The 14,375-nt window shown below is 40.0% G+C and overlaps 1 protein-coding gene across 1 annotated transcript in view; it reads right to left on the minus strand.

The window, feature by feature from the left end:
- Positions 1-4,988: 4,988 nt before the first annotated feature.
- Positions 4,989-14,375, minus strand: part of CSNK2A1 (casein kinase 2 alpha 1) — a 50,587-nt gene continuing 41,200 nt past the window's right edge. The window contains 7 exon segments of the mRNA XM_064475802.1: positions 4,989-7,475; positions 7,477-7,547; positions 9,348-9,434; positions 10,470-10,618; positions 11,428-11,528; positions 12,625-12,726; positions 13,520-13,630. Coding sequence (XP_064331872.1) covers positions 7,320-7,475; positions 7,477-7,547; positions 9,348-9,434; positions 10,470-10,618; positions 11,428-11,528; positions 12,625-12,726; positions 13,520-13,630 — 777 coding nt within the window. The 3' untranslated portion in view covers positions 4,989-7,319.

The raw sequence follows: 14,375 nt of genomic DNA on the forward strand, positions 1-14,375 counted from the left end.
CCCAAGTCCAGTCAACACAGGAGCCCAGTCCAGCCCAGCCAATCCTCAACTTGAAGCAATTTTGCTTGGCTGAACCCAGTTTAGATCAGCTGACTATAGCTGACCTAGAGATCTGTGAGGATAAAGGTTTTTGTCGAAAGGATCAGAGAGCAAAAAGCAAGAGAGTTTGTCTATAACGACTGGTTTAGAAACTGGAGACCTGGCAGCACAGCTACGCAAAGGTAGTCCAGGAAGCAGAACTAAGCAAGAGACATGTTTTTTTTTTTTTTTAATTAAAAGAAATTTATTTAGTAGGGTGAGGTAATTAGCTTTATTTATTTACTTATAGAGGCGGTACTAGGGATTGAACCCAGGATCTCATGCATGCTAAGCATATGCTCTACCACTTGAGCTATACCCTCCTGGGAGACATGGGTTCTGATGGCAGGTGTGGGTCCTGGCAGCTCTAATTTGCTAAGGCTGGGACTTTACCAAGCCAGCTTCAGCAGCCCCTCCTCTGGGAAGGTTTCCCTGACCATCCCTCCTTCCCCAAGAGTTCAGGACCCCTTTCTCCCCAAGAAGTTTTTCTTTGGCATCTTACCATAACCCTAATACTACAGCTACTGTTTTGTTTTCTTTTATTCTGGAGGCAGCCTTTTCAAGTGCCAGGTGATTGTTTTTTACCTCCAAAGTTACTTCAAAGGCTGTCTCCTATCTCCCTGGGGGATTCAAACCTTCGCCCCTAGCCTCTGAGTCCAATTCATATCCAAGCCTGGTGTCCTAGGAGGGCACTATGACTTCAATACCCACTTACCTTAAGGATGAATTCTGTCTTCTTTTCTACCACCTGGGAATTTCCATTTCTTTCTTTGATACTGGTTGTTTATTTGAAAGTAAATTACGTTAGCATCCTCACGTATTTAGAGCAGGAGGTAGGTACCTACCTGAGTTAGCTCAGTCTACCACGTTGACTAGCAGTGATTTTTTCCTGGGGAACAATTTTGTTTCTTGCTTTTCTATTTGACAATAACACATTTCCCCATGGGCTTGCGTCTCATCTCTCTCAATCTCCAGTGTTTGGCATTAGGGCCAGGTTCACAGACACCAACAAATCTTTGTTGAGGGGCATATTTTGCAAACAAATGAATTCTGGAAAGACCAGTCAAGATGAGTGCACAGGGAACTCTGTCTCTGGGCTGAGGGGATGGAGCTAAGTGGGTGAGCAGAGAACACAACGAGATGTATTTCAGAGCGTGGAGAGCTGTGAGTATTTAGACTTCTTCATAGGCGGTTCACCATGGAGTTTCCAGAACTGTTCAACACAGAGAAGTCCTTCCTTTCTAGATAAGTCTATGAACATTTATCTATAGCTGAGACTCTGACTCACAGGGTGGAGTGAGGAAACCACTTGCCAGCTGCTGCTGCTGCTTTTTCTTTTCCTCATTACAGGAGCCAAGAAAATTCTGTCAAAGCAGGTGATGCAAGAATGAAGCCGACTCAGAAATACCCAATGCTCTCAAGAACTCCAAGAAAGGGACTGGCCATCCAATAAACTCCCATCTGGAGGTACCTGGGGAAGAGCTGCTTACACTGAGGCCACTGAGAATCCCTGGTGATTATGGCCACAGGGAGGCAAATCCAGACTGTAATTTGCTACCGTGTAAAAATATTCGGCTTTCAGTAGAGAAGTTAAAAATTCAGAGATAGAGTGATAGAATCTTACAGGGGAAGAGTTAAAGGGGGTGGGAACACAGCAATGCTGTTCTTCACGCAAATTAGAAACTTAACTTGCATCTGTTGAAAACTTTTATTTTATGAATGGGTTTTTTCCTTTTAGAACAAGATAATTTACTGCCATCTACTGTAAAATTGTAGAAATAAATGCACAAATGAATGGCATTCCTATAGATGTGGCATCTTTTTCTGCACATAACCTGCAAAACTGTACTATTCAGAGTGGAAATGAATATTTAGCCCAACTCTACTATACGCCAGACACTGTGCCAGGCACTTTCTAAATATTTATCATCTAATCTGAACAGGTATTTACACTCTAATTTTACAGATAAAGAAGATATTAGGACCTCTGGAGCAAGAAGGTAGAGAAGAGGGGCAAAAAGGGGCTTCATCTGTATTGGTAATGTGGACTTAACTTGGGCGTTCGGTTCATAGGTGTGTTAGGGCTTCTTTACAACTTGGCTCATGTCTAAGATGTTTTACAATACTAATTTTACATCACTTGTGAAGATTCAGAGAGGTTAAATAACTGATCCAAAACTACCTAGCCAGACGAACTCTTGTCAGAACTGGGGCATTTGTAGTTCTACTAGGTTGCGTCTCTAAAGTAGTTAAATTTAGCACAGAATCATAGTAGGGTTATAAAATCTAGACAGCACTTGTCTACATTAAGATTGACTCCAGAACCAGACTGCCTTGTGACACCCTCAATGTCTATTCTACTTAGAGAACAGCCTGAACTTTGTATTATTACATACAAACAGTGGGGAGCAGGGATACTGTAGCATCTAAATCTACTAAATTGGTCAGGATCATTGCTCAGCCTTCGGCCACTTAAGATTTCACCAAGGGCTCATGAAATAAACATTTTGTCATGTTAATCAAGTCTGACCTGTGGCTTATAATTACAGTTGCAAACCTATGAACAAGGCTCTTCAGATCTTGAGATGCTCTTTATTCCACACCACTTCCATTAACTTATTGTGTGGAGGGGAGGTGGAACTGGGAGTGGAGGATGGAATTACCATTACTGAACACCTATGATGAGCCTGGCATGGTGGTAAGCCTTTTTCCTTGTGCTACTCCATTCCATCCTCTTCAATCTGAGGGATAGTGACACACACACACGAGGTTTTTATGAGGATATATGTAGTAAGACACACAAACAAGGTCATCAGGGAGTTTACGTGCAGGTGAGGGGAAGAGACAAACAAATAATGTAAGTTCAGGTGTTATAAGGAAAAAGGGCATGGGGGTAGTGATGGTTGTGAGGGAAGTAAGGAGAGATGACTTGAGATAGGGTGGAGCATCAGTAGATCAAAGTTTTTAGACCCATTTTTTGAGAAGGGAACCGGGGACAACTTTCCTTCAAAGCCTCTGGTTAACTTTTTCAAGCAGGAAAAGGCCCTGGGAAGACAGCCTCTCTAGCAAGCACACCACTGTCAGCCACAGTCCCTAAAGCTGAGGCACAAGGGAGGACGAAGTTACCGGCAGGGAGGTGGCAAGGACTGGTGACATTAAACAACTACTCAAACCCAATTCTAATCTCAGGAGAGAAGTCTGCTGGTGGGAGTGGTGACAAAACTAGATTTTTTTCAAGAGATACTCAAATGATCGGTTCTAATTGTAACCACACTTGACAACAAGTGAACCAAGATGAAATTTAAAGAGTGAGATATAAAAATTTTCAAATCTGTCAACCAATCTCCAATTTTCTCTAGTACTTTATTATCCATATCCTGAAGATCTAATTTTACAAAATATATTCCTTTGTCTCTAATAGGCTCACTATAACAATTTAATCTTCCTGTCTCATGTATAAAATAAAAGTAAACATAAGAAATTAAAGTTCATGTAAGTTTGGCATTTCAGATACAAGGTATTACACGATGGTTCCTTTTATCTAAACCACACTTCTCAACTTCCAGTATTAATAAACTCCGAATATCAACAACACATGGATGCCATAAAATAGTATGCACTGAACATTTAAAAAAAACTAGAAATTTAGGATAACAGCATTTCCTGGTTTCAACTTTTCATCTGTGGTTAAATGAGAAATAAATGGCAATTTGATTATATATTGTTGTAGAATTTACTCATTTGGCATTAATAAGCAAGTAAACGGTTTCATCTTTTAGCAGCCCTCTTGATAGTTTTTATTTAGGCTCCAAATATGTTTCCATAAGCTCACCAGCATACCTTCATTCCAGGCCCCAAGACTGAAAGTTGCCTCCTGCCCTGGAGATATCTCCAAGGCTGACCTTCCACAGGGCTTACTGCCATGCACTGAACACTGCTTTTCTGCTAAGAAACAAGCTGTCTCTATGGACCCTTCTATTTACACACCACTCAAACTTTCTAATATCAGTTGTCAAAGCTGAAAAGGAACTCAGGAGATACTTCATCCAGTCTCCCCCTGACCAAACACACACAGAGGTCCCGAGAGATCCAGAGGAGAGATCATACTGTGAATTATTTGCAAAGTCAGGGCCAACAACTAATAATCCTCCATACCGGAGGCCAGGGGAATTAGATTTATCAAAGGCATAATAGGTACCAGACCCTTGACATTTACTTTCATTCAATCCCAAAGAAGCAGTGTCTCCATTTTATAGATGATGAAACAGACTCAGAAGCTAAGTAGTCAAGTAGCCAAGTATGTGACAAGGGCAGGAATGAAAACCAGTCGTGTTTAGCAACAACACCATGCTCTCTGCACTGTATCTCAATGTCAAAAACTCCTAGACTTTAGTGCTCCTCAAGCAATCTTAATCCACCCCACTTCACATCTCCATCAACCCAGTATTAAATTGAAAGAACATGAGAACTAAGCCATCTATCACACTCGGTGTCGGTTGGAGAAGCATATTGCTCAGGCTGCAGGGACATTTCATTTGTTTAAATGTTTTTATTAAAAAAAAATTAAAGACCTTCATGGCACAACTTCTTCCCAGCACAGTTATGTTTTAGTTATACCAATTACAATACAATTACAACCAATAAATCAAGGTGGGGAGGGGGAATTTATGACTTCAAACTTAAAAAAAGGAGGAGGGGGGCACTTCAAACAAAGTTAAAAAATACTTAAAAAACCTTTCAGAGTAATGGCCAACACAACTCTCTTAGACTGGCATTCCGTTTCCTGCCATCTAATCAATGCAGACACAGGTAGTGCTGAGAAATGAAGTGTCCCAATACAAGGTATACAGATGAGGTAATTTACAACAACACAGAAGTTGTTATTCTGTAAACCCTTGCCCCCACCCCCCTACCCAATTGGTTTTTCTTTTTTTTTTTTTCATGCTTCTGCAGTGACTCCTTAAGTAGCAATTTTAAAACTTCTATTTATTTTAAAAGGCTCTTGGGTAGCATTTCAGAGTCCTCTGCTTTCACCTTCAGTTTCTTGTAAGGTCTGATGCATGTTAGGAGGTCCAGCTGTTTGCAGCTCCTCACATCAGCCTCAGCTACACCTAGATTCTCTGAGCTACATGGGTGGGATGTGAAGTCTTGATTTACAACCCTCCTCCACCTCAAAGGAAAGAATTCATTAGTCGTAAGTGTCCTGTTCAAATCACAATCCAGTGCAAACATAATCACAAACTGCATCTCTGGCACATCCGGTGCTTTGAGCTTCTGCACGAATTCAACATGGTAACCCCCCACAGCATTCTAGGGCATAAAAGGGTCAAGAACAATAAATATCCACTGTAAGTGGCCACAGAGAAGAAAATCACCCTGCCACACAGTCAGAATGTTTTCCCTATGGTTGAGAAGCGTTATAAAAGGAGGCTTTAGCTTCCTTTAAAGTTTATCATTATATTCACTAAAGCCACCACCTTGATAAAGTTACTAGAGCCAAGATGGGTTACAAAGTTAGATTAAGTTCATTAAATTCAACTCCTCAATTATGTTTATCTATGACGCCCAGGTGAGAAAGGCTTGTGAATCTATAAAGGTAGGAGAATGGGGAACTAAGACTTCAGGCCTTAAAATACGTTGGAAGAATTTTTCCTAGTCCCCACAAGCAGCTACTGTAATGAAGTAACAGGAGAAAATACAGAGCTGATGGTTTTGCTATTGTGCTTAAAAAACTAGGCTTCTTCAGTGAAGCACCTGATAAACTTAGGTGGTTGGATTACAGTGGAAAATCCACTTTACACACACACACAAACACACGAAAACTGGCGACTTTTTCCATCCCCAATCCCTGCACTGCTGAGACACAAAATGAATTTTATGGCAAAGGATCCTTAATCCCCAGAGACGCTTTGGCTTGTGGTGCTTTTTTAAGGCCTCTCTGCCCTGCCCAGTACCATGGGTCAAACGAAGGGTGTATAAAAATGGGAGCCTTGGAAGGCCTCCACGGTACAGGGCTGCAGGCCCCTCAGATGTGAACGTGAGACACCCACCCAGCGAGACCTTTACACAGGGAACTTAAATCTAACCTTGATAAATAAAACCAAACGTTTATTTACACCAAAGAATTCCAACACTGGATCTTTCACATATGAAGGACAAAGTATTATATATATACACACAGCAAGGGGTGGCAGGGCTGTAACAAGAGAGTTTTCGTTTTCCCACAATTACAGGTCTACCATTTCAGTTTCACTGGAGATAGTGGCTCTGATCCTGCCTCTCAGATACATTTACAAGACTGAGGGGCAGGTCTTCTCACTGGATGGCATGTGAGGGAAGGGGAAGGTAGGAGGAAAAGAGGACAGAAAGCTTAAAATAAAACTCAGTGTGGCCACATCTCTCATTAGGTCTTAAAGAGTTGCTAGCATGAAACCTACATAGACAATTTTTTTTCTTTTGTAGAAAGCAATTAAGTTATGCCCAGTAACTAACTGAATTCAAAAGGGCCAAGTCAAAGAAAACTGAGAAAGATTTTGCCTTCCTCCTCCTACCTGCTATAGAGCATGTTGGGAGATGAAAGGGGAGAGGCCAAAGGTAAGAAGCCTGGGAGGGATGGTATTAAAGTTGTAAACTAAACTGAAACTAAATTATATAAGTGAGCTGGACTTAAAGTTAGGTCAATAAGACATGATTCATACCAAACAGAAGTTTTCAGGACCTGTTTGCACTTTGGGTAGATTTTCAGCATCTCAATGTAACAAGACACATTTCCACTAGATTCACCAGGATATCCCCACTGAAGCACTTTTGGAGTAAAGTGATATAAGTGACTAGCAGTACATTGCTCTTACAGGCTGGGACCTCCCTTCCTCCTTCCTTCTCGCCTCCCTTGAAGAAGCTACATTTATGTAATCTCTGGAGAAGAGCATGAGAGACAAACCCCTCAAAGTGTGGGATGGTAGGGGAGCGATGGTGGGCATGGGAAGAAATCTCCACCCAAATGCAGCAGCCGGGATTGAGGCTGGCTTATCTTTGTTCTTTAGTGATGAGGAACTGAATTTGGAAGGGGAGAAAAAAATTTGTCCGTGAAATATTCCACCTGCAGATAATTTTTCAGGGAACCCCCTGAGTTATGAAAAGTTCGAGTTAAAAAAAAAGAAAGAAAAAAAGAAAAAAAAGAAAATCAGCCTATTATAATTTTTTTTTTATGACTGAACTACTATAAATCCACAAGCAACGGTTCAGACACGGTGCTTCTGAAGTATTTCACCCCTCCCGCCGGGCGCAAGCTGCATCAAGGGAGAGAGTGGACTCCCCAACCTCTGCTCAGGCATCAGGAGACAGAAGAGGCCATTACTGCTGAGCGCCAGCAGCAGCTGGAACAGGCATCCCAAGGGGGTTGGCAGCAGCAATCACTGGTGAGCCTGCCAGAGGTCCAAGGGGTGAAGGGGTTGGCACTGAAGAAATCCCTGAAAGAAAACAGGTGACAGTGAGCCAGAGACACCAACCATAGAAATACTGTCACCAGTTTTTCAGAGCACTTTTATCTCAAAAGTGACACAATAATTCTCATTTTATTGAAGGCCTCTCCTTAGATTTTGACAAATTAAATCTAATTTCAAATTAAATCCTCACGAATTAAAATGGCAAATTCTAATAAATTTAGTAGACATGCAAACAAATCTAAGTTTGCAGAGTTTAAGCAGTCTGTCCAAGGTACAAGGCTAGTAAGTGGTAGCTATGCTTGGATTCTAACCCAAGCCACTGTCCAGCCAAAACTTCTGCTCTGTTATCTGTAGTAACATGGCGGCCACACGTGACTACTGAGCACCTGCAATGTGGCTAGTGTTACTACGCAACTGATTTTAAATTTTTATTTGATTTTAGTTAATTTAAATAGCTAAGATGTGGCTAGTCACTACAAACTGAACAGCTGAGGGCTGAAGTCAAAGTTTGGTCTTAATGACCAAACTGCTTAGCGTTATTTGGCATTTTCAGTGTGGAAATCTCTAAGCTAAAATAGTGTTTTAGAATTATTTCCATTTGGTTTCTCCCACCCATCTAATGACCAGATTACCTGTTAGATAGTCCTCAATCAGCTAGTTCTTTAATTTTCAAAATGTTTTATATATATATATATTTGAACAGGTAATATATTTACATGACTCAAAAACAGCTGAAAAGAGTATACAGTGAAAAATTCTCCCTTGCCCTGTCAGCTGGCCAACGTTTGGCACCATTTTTGGGGTGTATCCTTCCAGAAATATTTTATGCATATACCTAAATATAATTTTATTAGAATATACATGTAAGAATCACATATTGGAACATGATTATATATTCTTGCCCATTCCTGGTTGTGGACATGGTTCTGCATCTTGTTTTTTTTCATTTCACATTACTATCTTGGAGTTGATACTAGAAAACAATACAAAACACTTATTCATTTTTTTCCAGGCATAAGCATTCCACCAAATGAATGTTCCATAATCCACAGTATCAGTTCCCTACTCTGAGAGCTGTTTTTAATGTTCTGTGATCACAAGTAGGACTACAATGAATAATCTTGGATATATATCATTTTGCACATTGGCATGATACCCAGAGGAAATTCTAGAAAGCAGCTAAGTTCTTTAAAGGAGAATGGAGACAATAACAATTCTTTGAGGGTGTCTGAGTCCTCTCTACCACAAGAACCCACGTGGATGCTACCCACATATATAATTTTTATGGGATAGGCATATGGTAACTGAGTACTCTATAAAAACTCACTCTAAATCACAATGACCCAAAACAATAAAAGTTATTTCATAGAATCATTATAATTTACTAGGCACACTGTAGTTGCCTTAAAAAATGCAGAGAAACACTCTTATACACATATATAACCATGTACAAACACCAGCTCTTCTCTCCCTCATTTTGTTAATCTTGTTTCTGAGGACCAAGTCGACTAATGTCACTCTAGCCTGTGAGCTGAAAGGATCTTCTTACTCTTCATGGCTTAGCGAGACTTTCAAGTCCCAAACAATTCTGGCCTAGAAGAGACTGTTAATATCCTACTCAAGGCAGAGTCACTAAGATATACCAGGTGTCAAAAGCATCCTGAAACTTGGTGGGGAGAGCCACACAGGTTAGTATGTCAATAAGGTAATTATTATAGAGAAAAGGAAGGCCACAGAAATCAGGCCACAAAGAGGGAACAAAATTAAGAACAATAATTGATGTCTTTGATTTTTTTTTTTGAAGAAATTTACCAACTAACTGACCTGACATCATATTGGCGCTGCTGACAGGCGTACTGCCCCCTGGCATGCTAGATGAGCCCATTCGAGCCTGGTCCTTCACAACAGTGTCTAGAAAAGAGATGAAAATGTTAGGTTCTGTTATATAATGGTCTGGGGCTTTAAAGTAGTTATCCTCACTCTTTGTATTTTATTTATAGTCCATATTATTCCCTTAAGATGCCAACTGCCTTCACTGTGAACTGAACGAGTAATATACAATAGAACTGTTCTCCCGTCAAACTATGGTAAAGGCCAACTATTAAACTAAATGGTACAAGACGAGGTTATTATCCATAGTAGAGCTAATTTAAAACAAAACCGATCCTGTCAGGGTTTAATAACACAGTCTACCCTGACCTAGACAGAAATATATTATCAGAGTTGAACTGATTTATACTACACTTCACAGCTCACTTGGTCAAACATCTTGCCAAATGGGCCCAAACCATAGGTTTGTGCAAGTTAGTGCTAAGATCACAGACTTCACTCTCCATCCCAATCAGCCTGTCTGTGTTTCAGGTACGAGAGATTGGGCAAGAGTATAACCGATTCACTAAAAAACTATCCCACCACTCCCCAAGAACAATCCAGCACTGAAGCTACCATCACAATGAGGATGGGGTGGGTCTAAGTGGCATTTTCACTCAGGACAGCACAATTAGCTATACCCACAAACCTAGGTCAAGGTGTTCACACATAAAGATTTTTAAGCCTCCATGGCTCTCTCTGTGAATTAACAGAGACAAGACAGATATAGAGCTGTATGCTCTAATCCAACAACTCTAGATTAGCTACTGAGAAGTGTCACCCACATGGTAAGAAAAGAAGTTTATTTAGGGGTGATCATGTGCCAGGTACTCTGTTAGACAAGAATCCTGCCAACAATTCTGTTAAGACAGTTGCCATTACTATCCTCATTGAAGAAACAGGCTCATCAGGGGTGAAGTAACTCTGCAAAAAGCTAAGTAAGGGAGGTTGGGATTTCAATTCTGTTCGGTAGGGATCTGGGCTCAGAGCTTTCTTCACAGCATCTATTTCCCCCTGCCTGGTAGAGTTTGCTGGGCAGGCCTGCACAGGCTCTGTGGACTGGGCAGTTGGACTCACAAAAATAGGGGTGCTCCATGGCCTCTCTTGCAGTGAGCCGTGACTGGTGGTCGTATCGCAGCAGCTTGTCCAGGAAATCCAAGGCCTCAGGGCTGACAAGGTGCTGGTTTTCACTGTGGACAAAGCGTTCCCATCGCTTACGGGAGTGTCTGCAGAGCCAAAAGGGGAATGAGAAATGGACCAACGGGCACAAAAGCCCAACATTTCCCTGCTACATTTTCCTTAGTGGCTAGGAGCCCAGCCAATCACAAAGAGAGAGAAAAACTCAAGAGACTAGTCTTATACCACTCTGCCACTGGAGAGACAACAAAGCTAATTGGAGAGACTGGAAATAGCAGTGTTGCTGAAAAGAGAAATCTAGGTCCCCACAATTTTATGAAACATAATTCAGGTTACTTTACAGGACTGAATGCTCCTGCACAAGAAGGTGGCTGGGCTAACCAGGTCTCCTACCCGCCTTCACATTGCTGGCAGGCCTGCGACTTGGCCAGCAGAAGTCTTTGCATCAAGAAAGTCCACCTCGTCCTGTTAGGTGGTGAATGAATTAGTATTGTGCCTAGTCACTATTTTTAAGAGTCTGTTGTCTGCACACCAGTCTTGAAAAATACACTTTCTATTACTATTTTTTTTCTCTCAGAGAGGGTTTTGTCATTTGGAGAAGCAAGCTAAATCAAGAGATTTTGATTTCTGACCCAACTGTAACCCTTCTATTAGAATCGAGATAGTCAGGAATCCTCTGAATATAATCTCCACATTCAGACTCCTGTTAAGTGAATCTGGGAAAAACAACCATTCAACCAATGCTTTTATCACAGACCTGCCTATGCAGCATCCTCCAGCAGCAGCCCACTAACACCTCAGCAGTGTTGGCAAAGAGAAAGTAACTATTTTAAAGACCCAAAGTAACAGTTTATACCCAAAGTGCTTAAGGCATAGATGCATAGATTTTATGACTTACCTGCCCAAGATATCATTGAAACGTGGATCTAATTCAATGTTGTATTTGTCAATATAGTCATATAAATCTTCTGTCCCCAGAACCTTGGCTATCCTCACCAACTAGGATAGAAGACAGACAAAAACCCACACCAAAAGCATACCACATGATTAAATTAGGTATGAATGTTACACCTCAATTTACTTCAAATTTTTTTTGCCCAGCACAGATTTCCACATAACATTCCCTAAATTATTACTAACGTGAAGGAATCCAAAAGAAAAAGCAAACCACTTTATAACCTTGTTCCTTCCTCCCGGTGAAGTCTCTCCCTACCCCAAAAATCAGCTGAAGATGGTATTTCTTTTGGGAAGTTCCCCTTATTTACATAGACTACTCACTCCCACTACAACTGCCTTTTGTACTTTGTCTGCACTTCTATTCTGACATTTACAACTGTAACTTATTTTCTTATATGTTTGGTTCCCTTAGTAGACAGACAATGAAGAACTTTATTTCAATCCTGCATGGCACTTGATATAGAGTTGATGATTTTAACTGAATTCAGGTGGCATTCTTTGACTCACATGAAAAATCGTCACCGTGCTCAAACAAGACAATAATACCTTCCATAAGACCCTAAAATCATTCCAGGTTCTCTTGAATGAAATGGCCCCTTGATCTTCAAGAGGAAGTGCAGCTAATAAAAAATACCATCTATATTTCTACTGACATACATCAGCTCAATCCATATAATGAGATACATATGATCATAGAAATACCACATAGAAACCAACATGTTGGAGAAAACACTCCCAACCCTAAAGAAAGCTCACATTAGTAGATTCTAAGGTAATATCCCATTTTTTAAACTATTATTCTTTGAATTGTACATACATGTTTTATAAAATATTTTACACGTATATTTCACAATTAAACAAGCAATGCAAATTAAAGGCCAGGGAAAAACTCTAATTTCAAAAGCTAAACTGACAGCTCCCAAAACACCAATCTGAGGATCGATGTCAGGTTGGTTGAACAAGCCATGCACTGAAAATTACTCTAGGATCCCACAGAGATTCTAAATTAATAGCTCTCAGGCTGGGGCTGGGCATCTGTATTTTAGCAAGATCCACTGCAGTTTCTAATGGGGAGGCAGATCTGGCCATCACTAGGTTAAATCAGTAAATTTCCTAACAGGAACAACATATATCACACCTGATCATAATTGTCATGTCCATGGAAAAATGGCTCCTTCCGAAAGATCATGCTTGCCAGCATACAACCCAAACTCCACATATCCAAACTATAATCATACATCTGCATTAAAGAAAACACTGTTATCACACATGAACATTTTAAAATAAAAAAAATTGCTCTTCATTAAAAAAGAAAAAAATTACTCCATTGACTTGAAGCCCAAACACCAGTAACATCTTCATGTACTTTTCAGCCTTTTCTTCTATGTATTTTCCCCCCAATTTTAAAATAATCCATACATACTATTTTATTTCTTATTTTAACTTCTGACAGGGGGAGGTAATTAGGTTTATTGATTGATTATTATTTTTTTTAAATGGAGGTGCTGGGGATTGAACCCAGGACCTCCACTCTACCACTTGAGATATACCCTGCCCTCTCGTACATATTATTTTGAGTTACTTCTTTCATTTACATAAAGAACACCTCAATTGTTAGCCAAGGAAAACTTTTTAATGTGTGCCATTATTTTATTGCATAAATGTTTCAGAATTTGACCTTTAATTTCCCCTGTAATAGGACAGTGTTTTGCTTTTCACCATTATAAATAATGCTGTAAAGAATATTTTTATATTCTTATATATGAAAAATATAAAATGTTTTTTGAACTCAGGGTTGTAACCTCAAGAACCCAGAAGAGGAATTTCTAGGACAGAGTCTGAATTTTTTAAGGTATCTGATAAACAACACTTAGGAGGATTGGGCATGAAAAGTACTCCCAAGGACTTTGTTTCTATAAGAAGAGCACTTTTTTTCTTTTTTGGTAGAGGAAAAGTCTTTATATCTAGAATACAATTTAGGAAAATCATAAATAAACATAGGAACAAAATTTTATCTGGCCTTCTCTTCTCACCTGATAGTCTACAAGAAGCTCAGGACCTTTGAAATATCGGGAAGCAACTCGGACGTTATATTCTTGACCAGGATGGTAAAACTCAGCCAAACCCCAGTCTATTAGCCGTAGCTGAAAGAAAAAAAAGATAACAAATCATGAGTGAGTTTATCTTTCAAGTTACCCCTCCACACTGCCATTAGAGTACTCCTTTAAAAATACCAGCCATGTCACTCTACCAAAATCCCTTCAGTGACCACGTATTCCATTTAGGATGAAAATCACACTTCCTAGCTTGACATACAGGTTTCTCTCCATAATCTTAGGTCCTTTGCTCCAGGGAGACTTACAGTTCCTCGAAGATACAATCTCATTTTGTGCATCTGCATATTTCTTAAACTGCTCATCTGACTACAGAATGTCTCCACTATACAACCTAGCCTCCTACTGTGGCAAACACCTCATCTTTTGAGTTATTTTTAAGTTAGCTCCTTTACTGAAGTCTTTTCTGTTTATGCAAATAGAACCAACCACTGTCTTTAGCCCTCACCATCAAACTTCAGATAAATTTCTATAATAGAACCTACAACTCTTTACTGTACAGTTGATTCTACCTTTCTTTTTCAATATGGACTGTAAGATCCTTGAGGATAGGGACTGTTTTACTCATTTTTGTTAATTTTCAGAATTCAATGCAATGTCCAGTACACAGGAGGAAAAATTAAAAATATTTGTTGAGTGAAAGAAAAGTCATACAAAACAGCTCTCACCAAAATGCATCTTGAGAGTAGAAACAGTGGTAGTAAGGACAAGAGGCAACCTAATTTGCCCATCTTGCAAAGTATGATCATGATGTGAAGTGTAAGCAGAAGGGCTT

This window comes from Camelus dromedarius, chromosome 18 (genome assembly GCF_036321535.1).
Source record: "Camelus dromedarius isolate mCamDro1 chromosome 18, mCamDro1.pat, whole genome shotgun sequence".
In the NCBI taxonomy this organism is placed as follows: domain Eukaryota; kingdom Metazoa; phylum Chordata; class Mammalia; order Artiodactyla; family Camelidae; genus Camelus; species Camelus dromedarius.